General features: G+C 39.1%; 1 protein-coding gene across 1 annotated transcript in view; it reads right to left on the bottom strand.

The window, feature by feature from the left end:
- The window catches only part of man1a2 (mannosidase, alpha, class 1A, member 2), a 121841-nt gene that overhangs the window by 71855 nt on the left and 33593 nt on the right, over positions 1–16393 (bottom strand). The window contains exon 4 of the mRNA XM_034884979.1: positions 979–1075. Within this exon, the coding sequence (XP_034740870.1) occupies positions 979–1075 (97 nt within the window). The remainder of the gene's footprint in view (positions 1–978; positions 1076–16393) is intronic.

Raw genomic sequence — 16393 nt, 5'->3', positions numbered from 1 at the left:
GGAAAATGGCTGCAATGAAACAAAGAGTGAAAAATTTAAAGGGGTCTGAATACTTTCCGTACCCACTGTATATTGTCTATGCTTATGGCATGCTTTTGGTGCTCAAATACCAGTGTCATTTATCACACTACATATACAATGTTCAACATTTACAGTAAGGATGTTCCCAAATCAGATATGCAAAAGTACGTTAACTATTCCTGCCTTGCTCGGTGTTCAGACGCAGCTAAAAAGTGCAGTAATTTTGGTACTTCTCGACTTATGATTCAAATTATTGAAGTTTTGAGAACAGCCTTGGTTCTACACTCACTTTAAACTAAGTTATACAATATTCAGAGTCAGTGAGGGCCAATTTAAATTATTAATTTGTGTGTTAAAGTGTTTTTCTTGCAAATCCTCCGTGTCGCGAGACCTGTGTTATCAAAGATGGCAGCTGCAGAGGCGGATGCCAAAAAAACAGCCATCAAAACAAAGCTGATGAGAGGCTGAACTAGACTGACCAGTCTGTGGGATAAATGATCACTGCCAATAGCAACAGGAATTTCCCTTATGACTGGACCTTGACAAAGACCTCACAAACTGTTTGTGCTGCCACTGTCTAATTCAAAAACTAACATTTTAACATTTAACAGGGGAAAGGCTTGTAAAATATTACCAGTACTTCAAAACTTATATATGTACTTTTCTTATATGTGGCATCTCAGTTGCGTGTGTTCTCTGCTTGTGGTTTCCATGATCTTGTGCTTCTGTTCCCACTCTTCCCAAAGTGATATGCATCCTGCCGGCGGCATTATCACATAACCTTGTCCCCAAGTTAAAAGGCAAGGCGTATGTTTGGCAGTGTGTATATGTGTCTGAGTGTGAGAAAGACGGAGTGTGTGTGCAATCATGCATGCATCCATGTGTGATTTACAACTGTGACAGCAAACTGCAAATGGGCATAGACAGCAGTGGGAGAGAGGGGTGTGTCCGGCTTACCAAAGATATTTGTGGAATGTCCTTTTTTGGCGAGGGGCTTCAGCTCGTTATGACCCCAGCCATACTGTCTGTAGCTGTCCCATGCATGCTTCATCATCTGAAAAAAACAAAAACAACGACAAAGAAGCACATTAGAAGATTGCCTGACTTGGCGGAGCAAGAGTGCAATGTCACAGCCACAAATCCTGCAGCTCACATGATTGTAACTCCAGATAATGACTTGGTAAAGATGGCTGGATAATGGGGTTTCAAATTTGCATCATAAAGCCAGTTAAGGCACCAGCAGAAACATAGTTCCACATAGTTCTCTATCATGTAAAGCAGTAAAATAAGTGAGTATGTGATTGCAGGTTCTTGTCAAATAACCCCAATAATATTTATAGGCATAATCATAACCCTTGCTGGTGCGAATTAAAAAACCTCTTTTATATACGATAACATTTTATTTAGCTTTTCTCCAAAGCGACTACCAATAAGTGCATTCAACCCCTGAAGGTACAAAAAGTATTTTTGTTTCAAACAGGCTAAACTACAAAGAGTCACATGTAAGTGCAAAATGTAATATATATATATATATATATATATATATATATATATATATATATATACCACTGTCGCACTGTTGCTTGCTCTGGAGGAGACTACTAGAACTGTTGGGTCCTTGTAAATTCTGGAGTGTGGTTTATCTGTGTGGTTAATTTGTCTTGAGATAACTCTTGTTATGAATTGATACTATAAATAAAATTGAATTGAATTGAATTGAATATATATATATTTTTTTTTTGTAGCCATCTTCTTAGTTAAGGTGCTGTCGGAAGAGATGCGGTTTTAGCCTGCGGTGAAAGAGTTAAGAGCCAGGAAAGCCGACAGCCGGGATTTCATTGAGTGATTAAAAAAAAATAATATATATATATATACCAAATATATTCACTGGCATATCAGGGATGAGCTATTAATTAATCATGTATTCAATAAACTGCTAGATGTCTTGCACATTCAGGATAATGACTGCTAAAATTAATGCTTTTAAAAAACAGACTAATCTGGAAAATAATGCTGCCAAACCAAAGTTTGCCGTGTTGCCCACTGAGTGATGTAAAGTCTGCCTTATAAACTAAACAGCACTTCCCTCGACACATACACAAAAAGGTACGAGCGTAAACCCATTTAGCACAAAAAGTAAATCTTTAAAAGCTCGTCTTTGTATTTTGTTTCAGTGCATTACTTTCTCCGTATTTGTAGACATTTTTCTACGAGATGGCTAAAAGAGATTGGTTCGGGGAGGATGAGATGAAAAAAAGAAAAGAAAGAAGAGCACGAGATTGTGAGATGAGCCCTGACATGGAGGCTGAAGCTGAGAGGAGGCGCTCCAGGGCAAACAGAGAAGATGAGACAGCCAGGGAAGTAAAGAGGGCCAGCTTTTACTGAAGCACTGCTGCGTTCTATCGAACCTTTCTTCCACCTCCGTAGACATTATTCAAGTGGCAACAACAACCTCCAAAAAGTACATTTGTGGTTGTGCAGTCACTGTCTGGCTCCATGGACATTTGTTGATTTGTCTCTCTATATTGTCAGTCAACCCAGCGGCTTTCCTTTCCGTCCATCTGCCCGCCCCTCCCACTCTGCATGCCTGTCAGCTTGTCACATCATTTCTAACATGACCTTGATGATGATGACTAAGTTGGCACTGACGGCCAGCATGCCACAGCACACAGTTGTTTGTATTGTTTTATTAAAGCTTCATTGTTCTCACATACTTTATGAAACAATCTTTCCTTAAATTGGGGTCTCATATTATGGGGTTGTCACTAACCTTCTCAAAAGGGAACAATAATAATGATGGATGAGTAAACGGCAAAAAAAAAAAAAAAACTACTTACAAAAATTAAAAGCAAAGGGCTACGTACACAAAAATGAACAGTTTTGCAATTACTCAAAAGAATTCACAACAAGAGCAGTATTTAAAGCTGATTGGACTATTAAGATTAAGGGGACCTGCAGACAGACAGTGTGTGGTCATGAAGCAGAGCATCTCTGTAGCAGCAAAGCTCTGTGTGTTTGTGCATCCGTTCCTGTGTAACTTTAAATTCTGCAGTATGGTGAGGGATCCCTAAGAGCTCAGTATAAGATAAATGATGTGTGCGCTGCACCAGGCAGGATAATAGAAACCAAACAAGCTATCAGAAACACAAAAACACAGCTGGTGCACTGTAACGCATACCAGGAAGTTGCCCATCAGCCACCTTGTATCTGTCTCTTACCAGCATGTCTGCCTGCCTAACTGCTTGCCTCTTTATGCCTTCTTGTGAGGCTGAGTATCCAAATCCTCCATCTCTCTCTCCTAGGAGCAGGCAGGCAGCCAAGCTAATAAAGACAAGGGCCAGGAGCTTCATTGTGTTCTTGGCCTCATGGCTTTCCATGACGCACTCCATGCAAACACAAAGGATTTTAAATCAAATTAATACACACTGTGACATAGACACTTGTGTGTTAGCTGGCTCCCTGTGATCTGTGTTGATTGGTTCCTTAATCAAATTTTGATTGGCCCATATGCCAAGGACGAGCGCAACAGTGCAAGGTGCTCGACAAAGTTGACAAACCGCTCATTTAAAAAGGACCTTTGAATACTAATTGCGCATTAAACTACAACATTTTGTGATCGATTCTGACAGCTTCCTCTTGCCATCACAGCATCTTGGGAGCCACAGGGAAAGGACGGGCAAAATTGGTTTGGATTGCCTGAAGTGGCTGGTTCATTCCACAAATAGAACTGAGTCTCACCGGCAATGAAAGCAACATTGGCTGCAGAGTAGTGATATATTGATATTATCGGCTGGCCAATATATCGGGCCAATATTCGCGTTTTTTACGTGTACCGGCATTGGCTGATATGCGGCTGCTGCGTTTGCCGATAGTGTATTCCCGGCATTACGGAAAAAACAGCGGTACACAGGCAGACCACTAGCATCGTGGCAGTCTATAATTACAAATCAAGCACTTTATTTAACTTTTCCTAAATTATATATATATATGTGTTGACAAGGGACATTTAGTGATGACCTGATTATATCTGTCTTTTATATGTCAGTAAGCATTGCATCATCAAGGCTGTGTTGTAGATGTTGATGAAAGCTTTATACCCTTGCACAGTTAACCATATGCAGTACAGCCATCCATGTGATGCACATTGCACACATGATTTGGGTGATATGAATTTAAGACGATTGCAGAAGAGATATCTAAAGTATATCTATCTATCTATCTATCTATCTATCTATCTATGTAGATAGAGATATATCGGTATTGGCACTAAAAATCCATATTGGTCGATCTCTACTGCAGAGGCAGCACAAAAAAAAGGTAGGAGCCAAACCCAACATTTTTGTGAACTCCTAATTATCTTATATATCTTATAACTAATATCAAAAGTTTGCCAGTAGTGCCAAAATCAAATACCCACAGCTCGGTATGCTATACGTTTTACAGCCAGCTGTATAGTTAAATAGTAGTTATGCATCTTCTTGTCTAGCACTTTGAGATACAAGCCATAAATAACTTAAAGTGCTATCAAAGTGTGTGACAAGCCTCTGACAGATCCAATGACATTGACAGTATGGTTCATGGATCACTTCATGAGTGATAAATGAACCAGTGCAGGAAGGGTATTTGCAGTGAATAAACCATGCTCCACCCACGTCATCTCAAAGGTCCTGCATCTCTTACTGTACGTTCACTTGGTGGCCCAGTGGCTTCTCCGTCACTCCTCTCAGTGAGTCCTGGTGGTGGTGCGTTCTCTCGTCAGTTAGTACCCACTGCTAATGACTACATCTGGGACTGTGGAGCATGACGACAACTAGCAGCTTGTGGTGAAGGATGAAGAGAGCCTGTTCAACCCTGACAACTCTCCAAAGTAACACAGACAGACAAACACAGTCTGTTCCTATGCATGATTCATTTTCTTTTCTGCTGCAGCTGCTTGGTGAAGCTGGGAGTCACTGTAATCCTTTCCGCAAATATATACTTTATCATACATACTTTTGAAAATAGATGTATCTACTATTCACATCCTTTAAATGTCTTTATATTGATTAGGCAGGAGAGTGTAATACCCTTTTTACTTCCAAATCAGGAAGACCATGTGCAACACGGGCCCCTGCATATTGTTAACAATCAGAAAGCCTAGTAAGTTCTTTCTTTAATTAAGTTTACATTAACATTTTTGCCAATAATGATATTTAGTGAGATATTTTTTACATTTCATCCAAATACCACCATGTGTGTCGTTTCTCCCTTGGAGTTTCTTTTTTTTTTTTTCTGTATTTACAGCAACAGTCTAACGTGGTGGAGCCTGGCTACAAGTCACGTAGCTTTATTAGTACCAGTCCTGATTTACTAAACACAACACCTTTTTTTCTTTTCCTAAGTGTCTGCAATCGTCTGGGCAAAAATAACATTTACTTAAGTAAAACAAGGTGAAATGTCTTTGTTGCTGCATTTAGGCATGGGCCGGTATAAGATGCTGATGGTATGACAACCTTCAGCAAAAATATAACAAGGTCATGTTATTGCAATTAGAGCTTTAAAATATGTTATCCTTTAATTGTCGGGGAAAAAAGGTCTGTTTCCCTGAACACAAGGTATTTTTGGGCAGGGAGAGGGATTTCGAAACTGCACTTTCCGTCCTTGACCACTCATAAAAACAGCTTGTACCTTAGGAATGGTACGACACAAAAAAAAATGACTTTTTTAAAAAGCGGCATACCTTGAAACCGGTAACTGGCCCACGCCTAGTTGCATTTCATACAAAGGTTTTTAGACATGCAGAGAAAGTATTGTATTTGTGACATTTAAAAGGCTTAAAATAAAAAATTCAAAATGATGCCAAATATGTACTAGGTGAAAGGTTAGGCCTGTCACAATATGCAATAAATCAATTAAAACAATTGATAAATAAAAATGAGCTTGATACTTTTTCATTTAGCCTATTTGTTTCTCTCTCTCTACACAAAAGAGACTGGATGACCTCTCTTGGTTCCTTAGCGTAACGAGGAGTGAACCCTCGTGTCAGTCACTTGTCAGCCGCGTGGTCCCTGTGTGGGGAGGCAAGACTTCTGGCGTAGCCTACCACAGAGCGCAGCACTATGAAATACCATAAAACCTTTTTATATATGAGCCCAATTTTCTTTATATTTTTTGAAGTGCAATTTTGATTACATTCATTTAATTTATTTATTTGGTTTTGTGTGGTTTTTATTCAAGTGCATTTTCTGCAAAGAGAGTCAATGTGGATTTTTAAAATGTCTTCCAGGTCCAGTGTTAAAATTCTTTAGAAATAAAAGTGTATTGATCTTTGAAAAGATGTACATGCATTATGTTGCCAATATTACACTAGGTGAAAATGGTCTCAATGGTCGCAATAACTTCTGTAACCTATATACATACATGTATCTATATCTATATATATATAGATATATATACACATATAAAAAAACACCTGCATGATAACTGTGGGAAAACCAGTCCTTTGTCTTATGCCATCTCTCTGTCTATTCAAAGTGATTAGAAAGAAAGTCAAAAATGACATACCATTTAGTGGTTCAGGGTGCAGGACTACATTCCCCCTCATTAGCTAGTGCAGCCTCATTACCTTACCGTTTACAGCATACAGCTTTTTGTATTGACTCAAAAAGAGACACATCCATCTCTGTATCGTTTATACTAAGGCCAGGTCATCTTTGGCGTCTGAAGGTGAACCCAGAGTCGTACTTTGTATCACTGCTAATCTCAATCGGTCATGTCCTCAGTTCAAACCGATAAATATACACATTACCGATCACATGTGGTATCTGTGTCTGAGGAACACAGGACAATTTAATAAATCATGCCTTCTGTCTAATTCTGTGCCCCACAGAATTGAGAAGACCATCTCTGTTAGATGTCCATTATCTCCTTTTACGGCAATCGGTTTATTTCTATGTGACCCAGCCTCTATATGGCCACAATAAATGTGTTAATCATGCCACATTATACGCCCAAGCTCACTTTACAACAAACTGGCAGCCCACGAGTGGTCCCGTGTTATTAAGGTCAGAGTCTGAGGGAGATGAAAAACCGCTCTTCCCCTACCTTTCCACAACGACTGACGAGCTCGAGAGTGAAAACCGAAGCCTCAAACATGGTGCTGGGTTTTTATGAAAACGGCAACCATGTTTCTCCTTTGATGAATGTGTTTGACTAGCCCACCCAAGACATGTTTGTATTCCCATTTCATTGGTTGAAAAATTTCCAAATACTTTCCAAAGTGCAGACTGATTTAAAAGTCTGCCCGATAGGTGCAATAGCGTGCCAGCCTGACAGGTCGTATATTACTGCTGCTTTGCAGAAACCTCATGATTCTTAATGTGTAATGTGGCCCCAGGGTTAACCAACAAATAAACACTCAACCTGTGGGCATTAATGCAACCTAAATCAAATAATGCTGTCTTTCATATCTTTCATGCACAGCACAGAGCACTGAGAGCGTGCACCCCATGTGCCGAGGCTCAGTCCTTAACGCAGTGGATGTGAGTTTTGGTTCCATCTGCGGCTTTGTTTTGTGTCATCCCCAGTCCATCTAGGTGCTTAATTTCTAAATAAACAATTTGATCACAGAAAAAAAGGCAGAAGAAAAGCCCAGAAATGGATCTTAATTCTTTTTTTTTTTTTTTTAGAAGAGGAAGGTTGTCCCTCCTCTTGATTAGGGCTGCACGATTATGGCCAAAATGATAATCACAATTATTTTGATCAAAATTTTGATCACGATTATTCTCACAATTATTTGCTGATTTTAACCACAACAAATTTAATGGGCACTTAGGCTATTTATAACTGCGAGAAGGTTTGTGATGGACGCTACTCACACAGAGACGGCTGACACATTATGAACGGGTCCAGCACGGGTCGAATGGCGGATACACACGCCGTGTGTATGTAATATCTGTATCGTCACTGCGCAGCATTTATAGGAAATATGATATTCTGGCTATGGGTCAACCAACTGAAGTTTGTTGCATTCAATAACTTCTTCGGTGTTCTTCGCCGTGGCGGCCACGATAGCAGAGTCACCCGCGGAAACACTGGTAAAAATACAGGTTTGCCCCTCATACTTAACAATACACAGCTGTGTTAAAAAATTTTAAAAATTAAAACTGTAGACAAATGTCAAAAGTGTGGACCGGAGCTGTTTGGCCGGGCGCGGAGTAAGAGGAGAGAGAGTAGAGGAGAGATCCAACACAGGCACAGCTTTAAAGATCCTTATAAACAACATTACAGTGGATGCGAGGACATTAGCACCAGTGCGTCCTAGAGGACCTAACAGGTAACAGACGCTACTAGCAACGACTAGCACTGTTCACTGCTGTTGTCTGAAAAACAACAGAAGGGACAAAATGTTGCGTTTACTGGTAAACTGGTAAACCTTGAGACCGACGTATAACCGACTGCTATCTGTTGAGTTTTCCTCCCGTCCCTCTGTCCTCTGTGACTGTCTTCATCTAGAAACTAAGCTGCGCGGTGCAGGAACAACTGATTGGCTCATGAGCAAATGGGTTTAAGGACCGGTAGATGCTCTATGCAACAACAACAAAAAGAAGCATTCTATGAAATGCAGCTTTAAAAAAAAAAAAAAAATCCGATTGATTGTGCAGCCCTACACTTGATGTCCAACAAGATTGCACAGTCTATTACAGTATGAACTGTGACCTTCACAATGGCAACCAACTGCCTGCTGGCTGTCCGCTGCAAAAAAGAAGCACAATATTCCCCCCGCCATTCTCTTTCCCAAATGACCAACAGCAGTGATTCATGCACCCTAATTTGCCACGGCCTCATACACAAACACACGCAATTACAATGTATGGACACACTCAACCACAGGGCAGTGAAATATTCATAAAACCCCTTTTGAGCTTGCAGCTATAAGCAAGGCCATTACATAAAAAAGTTTTAAAAATCAGCTTAGCTCCCACAGAAGAGGAACACAGTGGCAAGCTTTTGGAGATTTGGGAAGCTGGAGACTGAGCTGGAGTTACGTGCAGCTCTGAGTGACCTCCAGCGTCAGTTCGACTCATTCCTAGCCCCCTTCTGCCCACCCTCGTCTTTCTCATCTCCTCCCAATTCCCCCCATGGAGCCTCCCTATCCGGCTTGACGGAAGGCCTTTTCAGAAGATGAACAAGGGTGGCGAGAATGTGACATCTGAATTGCTTCTTGCAGTATATACATTAATGACACTTAGGCAGAGGGTGGCAATAAATTCCCAGTCGAAAAGAAACAGTAAAAAGAGAGCCTAGATAGGCTGTTTTTACACAGCTCCCGAGCAAAGAGTTCAAACAGTTAATGGCTTACGATACGGTAACAGCAATGAAATGTACGGAACCTACAAACAAATTAACAATTCACTACTCCCACCATGTCAGTTTTTGCATCAAAAATATGTTTAAGTGGGTTTTTTTTAGAAGACAATGACCATGTCTTAAAAGCCACATTTTAATCCAACTGATGAGATAGGTAACCAAAAGTAGTAGCTATCATTTTATAACAGTGTGTCTGGTTTAGAGTAGAGATGGTCTGATACAACTTTTTGCTTCCCCATGCTGATTCTGATACCTGAACTTGCGTATCAGCCGATACCGAGTACTGATCCAATACCAGTGGGTCATATATTGTACTATTTTTTAACAACAGTATACTACTATTCCTGTATGGATGTGATATGACTTCTATCTTTGTTGTCGGTCTGGCTCAGGTTAAACTCTTTGTGAAACATGAACAAACACAAACAATTATTTTTTCTGACAGTCAGTTAAAATGGAAAAAGAACATAAATAAACTACTTTAACGTTTAAAGTTCCCAATACCAGCGTTTTAGGCACTATCAGAGTTTATAATGATGCTGGTATTGGAACATCTCTAGTTGAAAGTTAAAATCAGTGAGCAGGACCACTTTATGGTTATAGTGGACTGACTGAGTTTTTGGTCCATTGTCCATTATTTGCTCCCATTTTATTATCAAAAACTGAGACTCCCATCTGAGCAAATTTAAAAAAAAAAAGAGGGAAAAGTAATAATGTCATAATTAGGACGACAAAATACTCACTTGTTTATTTGGCTCACATCACAATAGAAATACGCCTAGGCTTTTTGGCACAAAGCACTGAGAGCCAGATGGAGGATCTGTGCTGTGTTGAGATGTGCTTTTCACCTTTTTTGGGACAGGCTTGGATTTTAGGTTTAATACTTTTGGGCTGGGATTCTTTTTTTTTTTGCTTGTTCAAAGAAAGAAAGAAACTGACTTTGTTTGGGTCAAGACAGCCCATGGCAAGACAATTGTTGATTCATTAACCTGTTTACAGTTAAATACACTGTACACAAAGTGTACAGTGTATTTACTCCTGAGTTCACTTCTTTACATAACGGCTCAATGCAATGCCTCAGTAACTGGTTACGGCAATGACAAATTATACCTTATTTTCACATGTTAAATTTAGTTTTTAATCCTATGTTTATCCTTAATTATACTAATTGCAAGCTCCCACCACATTAAATATTAAAGCATCCCACACATGCAACATTTCTGTTTGTCCCTGAGGACTTGCAGGAACCCATTCACACACTGCAGCCCTCCACCTTGCTCTTTGGCAGCCAATTCTAAAATGTCAGAGATCAGAATTACTGAAACCATAAAAAGCCATGCCTGCTCGCTCTCGAGAGGGAGAAAATTGAACTTGATCTATGATGCCCTTGCGTGCAGGTTGCTTCTTCTTTATCACTTGCGGTGCTGCACAGTTAACATGGCAAAAGCTGTCAAGCAGCCCATACTATTAATTTAGGATATACAGACAAAGACACACACATATACTCACACTCGGATGCAAACACACATAGACATGTAGATAGTTTGCAAACAGGAAAGATAAGGTGAAAGAAAGTGAAAACGTATCTCCCTGTCAGTTCTTTGATCTTGCTCATTGATCCAGGTGGAAAAGAATGTGTGTTTAGTCCCAAAACCGTGCATTTAAAACTAGGTATACACTAAAAGTTTGGGTTTTAATTACAAATTTACATTACACTCCATTATAGACAGAATACCAGCTGATCTGAGTTGGGAGCTGATCTTTAATGCAATATCTACATTGCCCATTATCAGCAACCACTCATCCAATGTTCCAACGGCACACTAATCTGATCTTTGTCAAAAACTGAGAAAACATTGGATTGGATTTGCAATTATGTAAGCACATAATGTAATCTGAAAACTGTTGCCCTGGTTAAAAAAGCAATGCAACTGATCTCAGCTGGTATTCTGTCTACAATGGAGTGCAATGAAAATTTCTGGGTGACCCCAAAATTTTGACCGGTAGTGTACATAGATATAAGCGCACTTAACAGTATCCGCGGGAGGAAAACCATCCTGGGGAGGGAGCATTTCTGATCGGCGAGCACAAAAAACAACATTCAGCCTGTAGAGCTAAAAACAAAGAAAAAGTAAAAAGACAAGATTGACTAGACCAACCACTTGCACTTCCATGTAGCAGTTGCTAGAGCTGAACTTAAAGGGTAATTTTGTACTTTTACAACATGGACCCTATTTTCCTATGTTTTTGTATGTAAGTAACTGATAGGAACAACAAACTCTGAAACTGGTTCAGTATTAAGTGTGAACACTGTAACCGGCAGCCCCAGACCAAGCTGCAATGTAACCACATGGGGCAAAACAAAGTGCTTTTTTTGCCGCTAAAAAGGCTCAGATTACTATTCTAAGTGTCTGAGAAAATTATGTAAAGGATCCCTACAAAAATAGGCCTTTTTAAAACCTATTTGAGACCTTTCTGTTTACCATAAACAGCTCTAACACTCTAAACGCACCAGACTTCATTTAAAATAAAAATACCCTTAGCGTGTTTAGAGCCAATATACTTTCACATGTAATCTGTAAACTGTTCATTTCTAGCAAAACTAGAGTTTAGACAACCCAAATCTGCTTTTTCGTAGTTTTATTTTGTTTCTGTTGACTTTGAATGAAGTGTATTTTACAACACTAAAGCTACAGTTTATTGACATGGCTCTGGTGAACGCAATTTGTTGTTTTGTTGTTTGAAAAAAAACTTACTCGTTGACAGGAAGGTCGACCTCCTTAGAAATCCTTTCCCTAACGTTGTCAGAGACTTATTTTAGTCTGAGCCTGTCAATGGCAAAACAAGCACTTTAGTGGAAACGAATACAAACTGCACAATTGCCCTATAACTTGTATAAAATTCTATTTTGTTTCGCTGACTGCCGACTGCAGCAGTCTTGCTTAATATCAAACCAATGTCAAAGATCACTAGTCACTTAGGAAAATAGTGTCCAGGTTGAAAAATTTAACTTTAAACTAACCTTGTCATCGGATCTAATTTTTTTTTTTGTATCATAACTGCCACTGCTTTTAACATAAAAAGACTATGTTTATTTTTTGGTTATGCACGACTGACTTACATGTAGAGGTAACTGTTACTACTTCATGATTCTGCCACAAGAAAGGGCTCAGAAGTCTCTAAAATCTCAAAAGTCAACTTGACAAGCATGCGTTGAGCAGGTGCCAGCACATAGGGAGGGTTAATTTTGCACTTCTCACAGCCCAGTGCTCGTAGGACTGCATTTGTATCACCTGCACTCTAATTGGTGAGACTCATTACAACTCTCCTGGACTTAAAACGATTGAGATGCTCTCTGTCTTACATCCAATCAAGGAATTTATAATCCGTTCTACAGTCAATTATTAAACTTTGAGGTTTGGCTGATAGATCTGTCCTACTACCAGATATTTTAAGGTATAAACTGTGGGTTATTGCTACTGTCTGTGTACAGTGTTTGAATACAGAGAATTGCTGCCTTCTGCATTTTTCCACACATCAATGCATGGTTGGGAATCTTTTAAAAACAACAACAATTGAGCACAAACGGAAGTGTCCATTTACAGGCCTTATGGCTGATCTGGCATCGACCCTGAAGCAGAAACTGTAGCTCCTGCATAGCCGTTAGTGTACACTTAGGTCTTCAACAGCAAAGCAGTGTTTCGCATACATGGATTTATTTATGGTGGCCTGCCACAATATCAACATTGACTGCCACATATTGATTTCTTTTTTCTTTTTTTTTTATCCCATTTTGCAGTGATAAAATCGAAGTTATATAAACAAACAGAGGAATGTATCTTTTTAAATGAAACAGATGTTGACAAAGTTTGCTTTTGGGGACATCATTTTAAATTGGGAAAAATTAGAACATGGAAAATACACGGTATAAATTTAAATAAAACTTGCATGCAAATGAAGAAATGTAATGTGGAACTACTGTTAGATACACATTTCATAGCGACACCTAATCTGTAGCCCCGCCTTCGCTCTGAAGCTATGTGGCCGCTAGCCAAGCTCCGCCTCCGTTCCGGTGATTGAGTTAGAGCTAGCAGCAGACTACAATGGATGAGTAGCAACCCACAAGAGATAGAGGAGGGCCGGCCTCTTTAAGATCGCAAGTTTGAGCAGCAAAACACAACTGCTCACCTAGCTGAGAAGCCACAGGAGGTTGTGGCAAGTATGGACACTACCAAGAATACTTTTGTATTTTTTGTGGGGGAAAGTCTTGCCTAAGTAGAATTTTTTTGTTTGTTGTTATTCTATGTAATAAGAACTTTAATAAATAAGAGCTGCTGTATAATCAGTTTTATAGCTGATTGTCTTTTTTGTTAACAAGTTCCAGATGGAGTCTGGAGATGATGTGGGGTACTTAATGTTTACATCTTACGTTACACACTCAGGGGAGAGACTGTATGACACTAGGCGGTACAGCCTGAGACATGCACAATAAAATAATTGCCTTCTGCATATGTGTTCTGCTTTTCCCTCCATTGTGCCGAACCGAACTGGGATGTCTGAACCGAGGTATGAACTAAACTGTGATGTTTGTGTACCATTCCATCCCTGCTAGATAGCTTATTTTTTAATTTTTTTTAATTTACCCTTGACCATTCTGTTAGAATCAAATATATACTGTGTTGTCTGTGGATGACAGGTGCTCATTGTTCAGCACCAATCAAAATAGATATCCTTATAACAGATGAACTAATTAATGCGTCCTGTATGAGTGGCAAGATGAGGGATATTTCTTCAATGAGTCTGCCAAATGACACTGAGCTAAAAAGGGAGTTGGAAAGGAGACTGCTGCAGAGAGTAAGAAAAGGAGGGGATGGCCAAAATGAGATATTTACGAGGAAACAGAATATTGAAAAGAGTGACAAGAAAAAGAGAAAGCAAGAGGGAGAGAAAGGGTTAAATACAAAATAGGAGAAAAAGCAAGAGAGAAGGAAGAATTAGAAAGAGAGAGTGCAGGGGAATGATGAAAGCTGAGCTGTGCCCTAGCCCAGAGGCAATTGTGCCCCACACACACACACACACACACACAGACCTGATTTGCAATCAACCAACAAGGCCATCTGCCAAGCCATGTCAAGGCTTCGAGGAGAGTGAGTGAGAGGATGAGGGAGGACGCTGGAGAAAAAGCTAGAGTTAAGTACAAGAGATGGAGGAGGGGATAGTCATTGCCTATCTCTGCAGATATTTCCCGTTAGCTGTTTCTTTATGAGCAGCATCATTTAGATTGCTGTTAAAACACTTGAAGACTGCTTTGACCATCGATTTATCTGGGCTTTACAGCCACATTCAATAGCTCTCAGTCGGGAGACAATTGTGCAATCCTAGCTTCAAATCAGTAATCATTTGCTTATCATTCAACAGTTCCAGCTGAGTGATTGGCGAGCCAACTCAGCCTCGGGGCATTTTACCGCCTCGCGATGAGCAAAAGTAGGCCACAAGATTCCTCTTTTCAAGTCTGTGGTGATTCTGCACTGCAATTGCCAATTAGCTGTCAGTTGAAGGACGTCTGCGGCATTTCCCTGAAAAGTGTCGTTAAGGAAGTTTGAGTTTCATGGAGTTAGCGATAGTGTTCCTGAAGAGGGCTTACGCTGCACTTACATATGTACAGCATGTGAGTTATACACTCCCTGGGCAGCTGTGTTCTGATGTAGCCACCGTACTACACACAAGGATTCTCTTCTTTGCCCATAATAAAATGGTGGTTCTCAAGTACTTTAAGAAACCACATTTTGGGCCTATACTATCAGGTCATGCTTTAAAAAGGTGATCAACCAATCACTGACATTCTATTAAGAAAAAAATTCTGAATCATTTCTTCAAAATACAAGACAACGACGCATCAATCTAACATGTAGTTTAAGGGGATCTAAAGCAGGAACAAAGCATGCTCAATTCTAATAGCCTACATCTTGAGATGAGGAAAAGTGCTCAATGGCTGGTGTTCATCTGTAAATGACTTCTTGGTAAATTACCCTATTACATTTCCATCTGGTTTACTCCATATGTAAATCTATTTTTCACTCGGTCCAATTAACAGCTTTTACTTGAGGTCCCTAAAAGTCGGATTGAGCTTGACAAGAGTGCTTTCTCATTTGCCGCTCCACATTCCTGTAATGTGGCACAAAGCACCTTAACCCTTGTGTTGTTTTCACTTTCGGGACCCTCTCAGATCCCTCGGGTCAAATTGACCCGTGACTTATTTGGGGTTTTAAAAACAAACCTGAAATAAAATTTTACTTCATAATCTATAAACAAATATTGTCTTTTATCTCAATTTTCAAACAATTGAGATAACAATTATGTTTAGGGAATGCAATTGGGCTCTACTAGATGACAATTAAAAACAGAAGCGTGAGTCAATTTTTGTCATGAGGTTAAAATTTATGTTAAAAATCTACTACGTAAAAAACACAAGTGGTCATATCCAGAACAATTTTCTGAATGGAGTCAGGAATACATGTATCACAGGAAACAAGGTAAGGCCACTGATTTCCAGGTTGAAAAAATGTATCATTCTTCTTCTTTTAAATGGGTCAATTTGACCCGAATACCAAACAAGTTAAAGGTTAAAATTGGTGTCCCCCCCCATCTATCAGTCAGTTTAAAGCTTCGACAAATGGCTTCTATGTATCTTCTGTCTGTTTAACCTGATTGTTTCAACTTATGTATCAGTTTTTTTAATTTAAAGGTTATTGTAATTATTATTATCATATACACACATATATATATATACATATACATATATACATATATATACATATACATATACATATATATACATATACATATATATACATATACATATATATATACATATACATATATATATACATATATACATATATATACATATATACATATATATACATATATATACATATATATACATATACATATATACATATATATACATATATACATATATATACATACACATATATATATATATATACATATATATATATAT

Source organism: Etheostoma cragini, chromosome 11, assembly GCF_013103735.1.
Source record: "Etheostoma cragini isolate CJK2018 chromosome 11, CSU_Ecrag_1.0, whole genome shotgun sequence".
NCBI classification, from domain to species: Eukaryota; Metazoa; Chordata; class Actinopteri; order Perciformes; family Percidae; genus Etheostoma; species Etheostoma cragini.
This window is presented reverse-complemented; position numbering and strand designations above follow the sequence as displayed.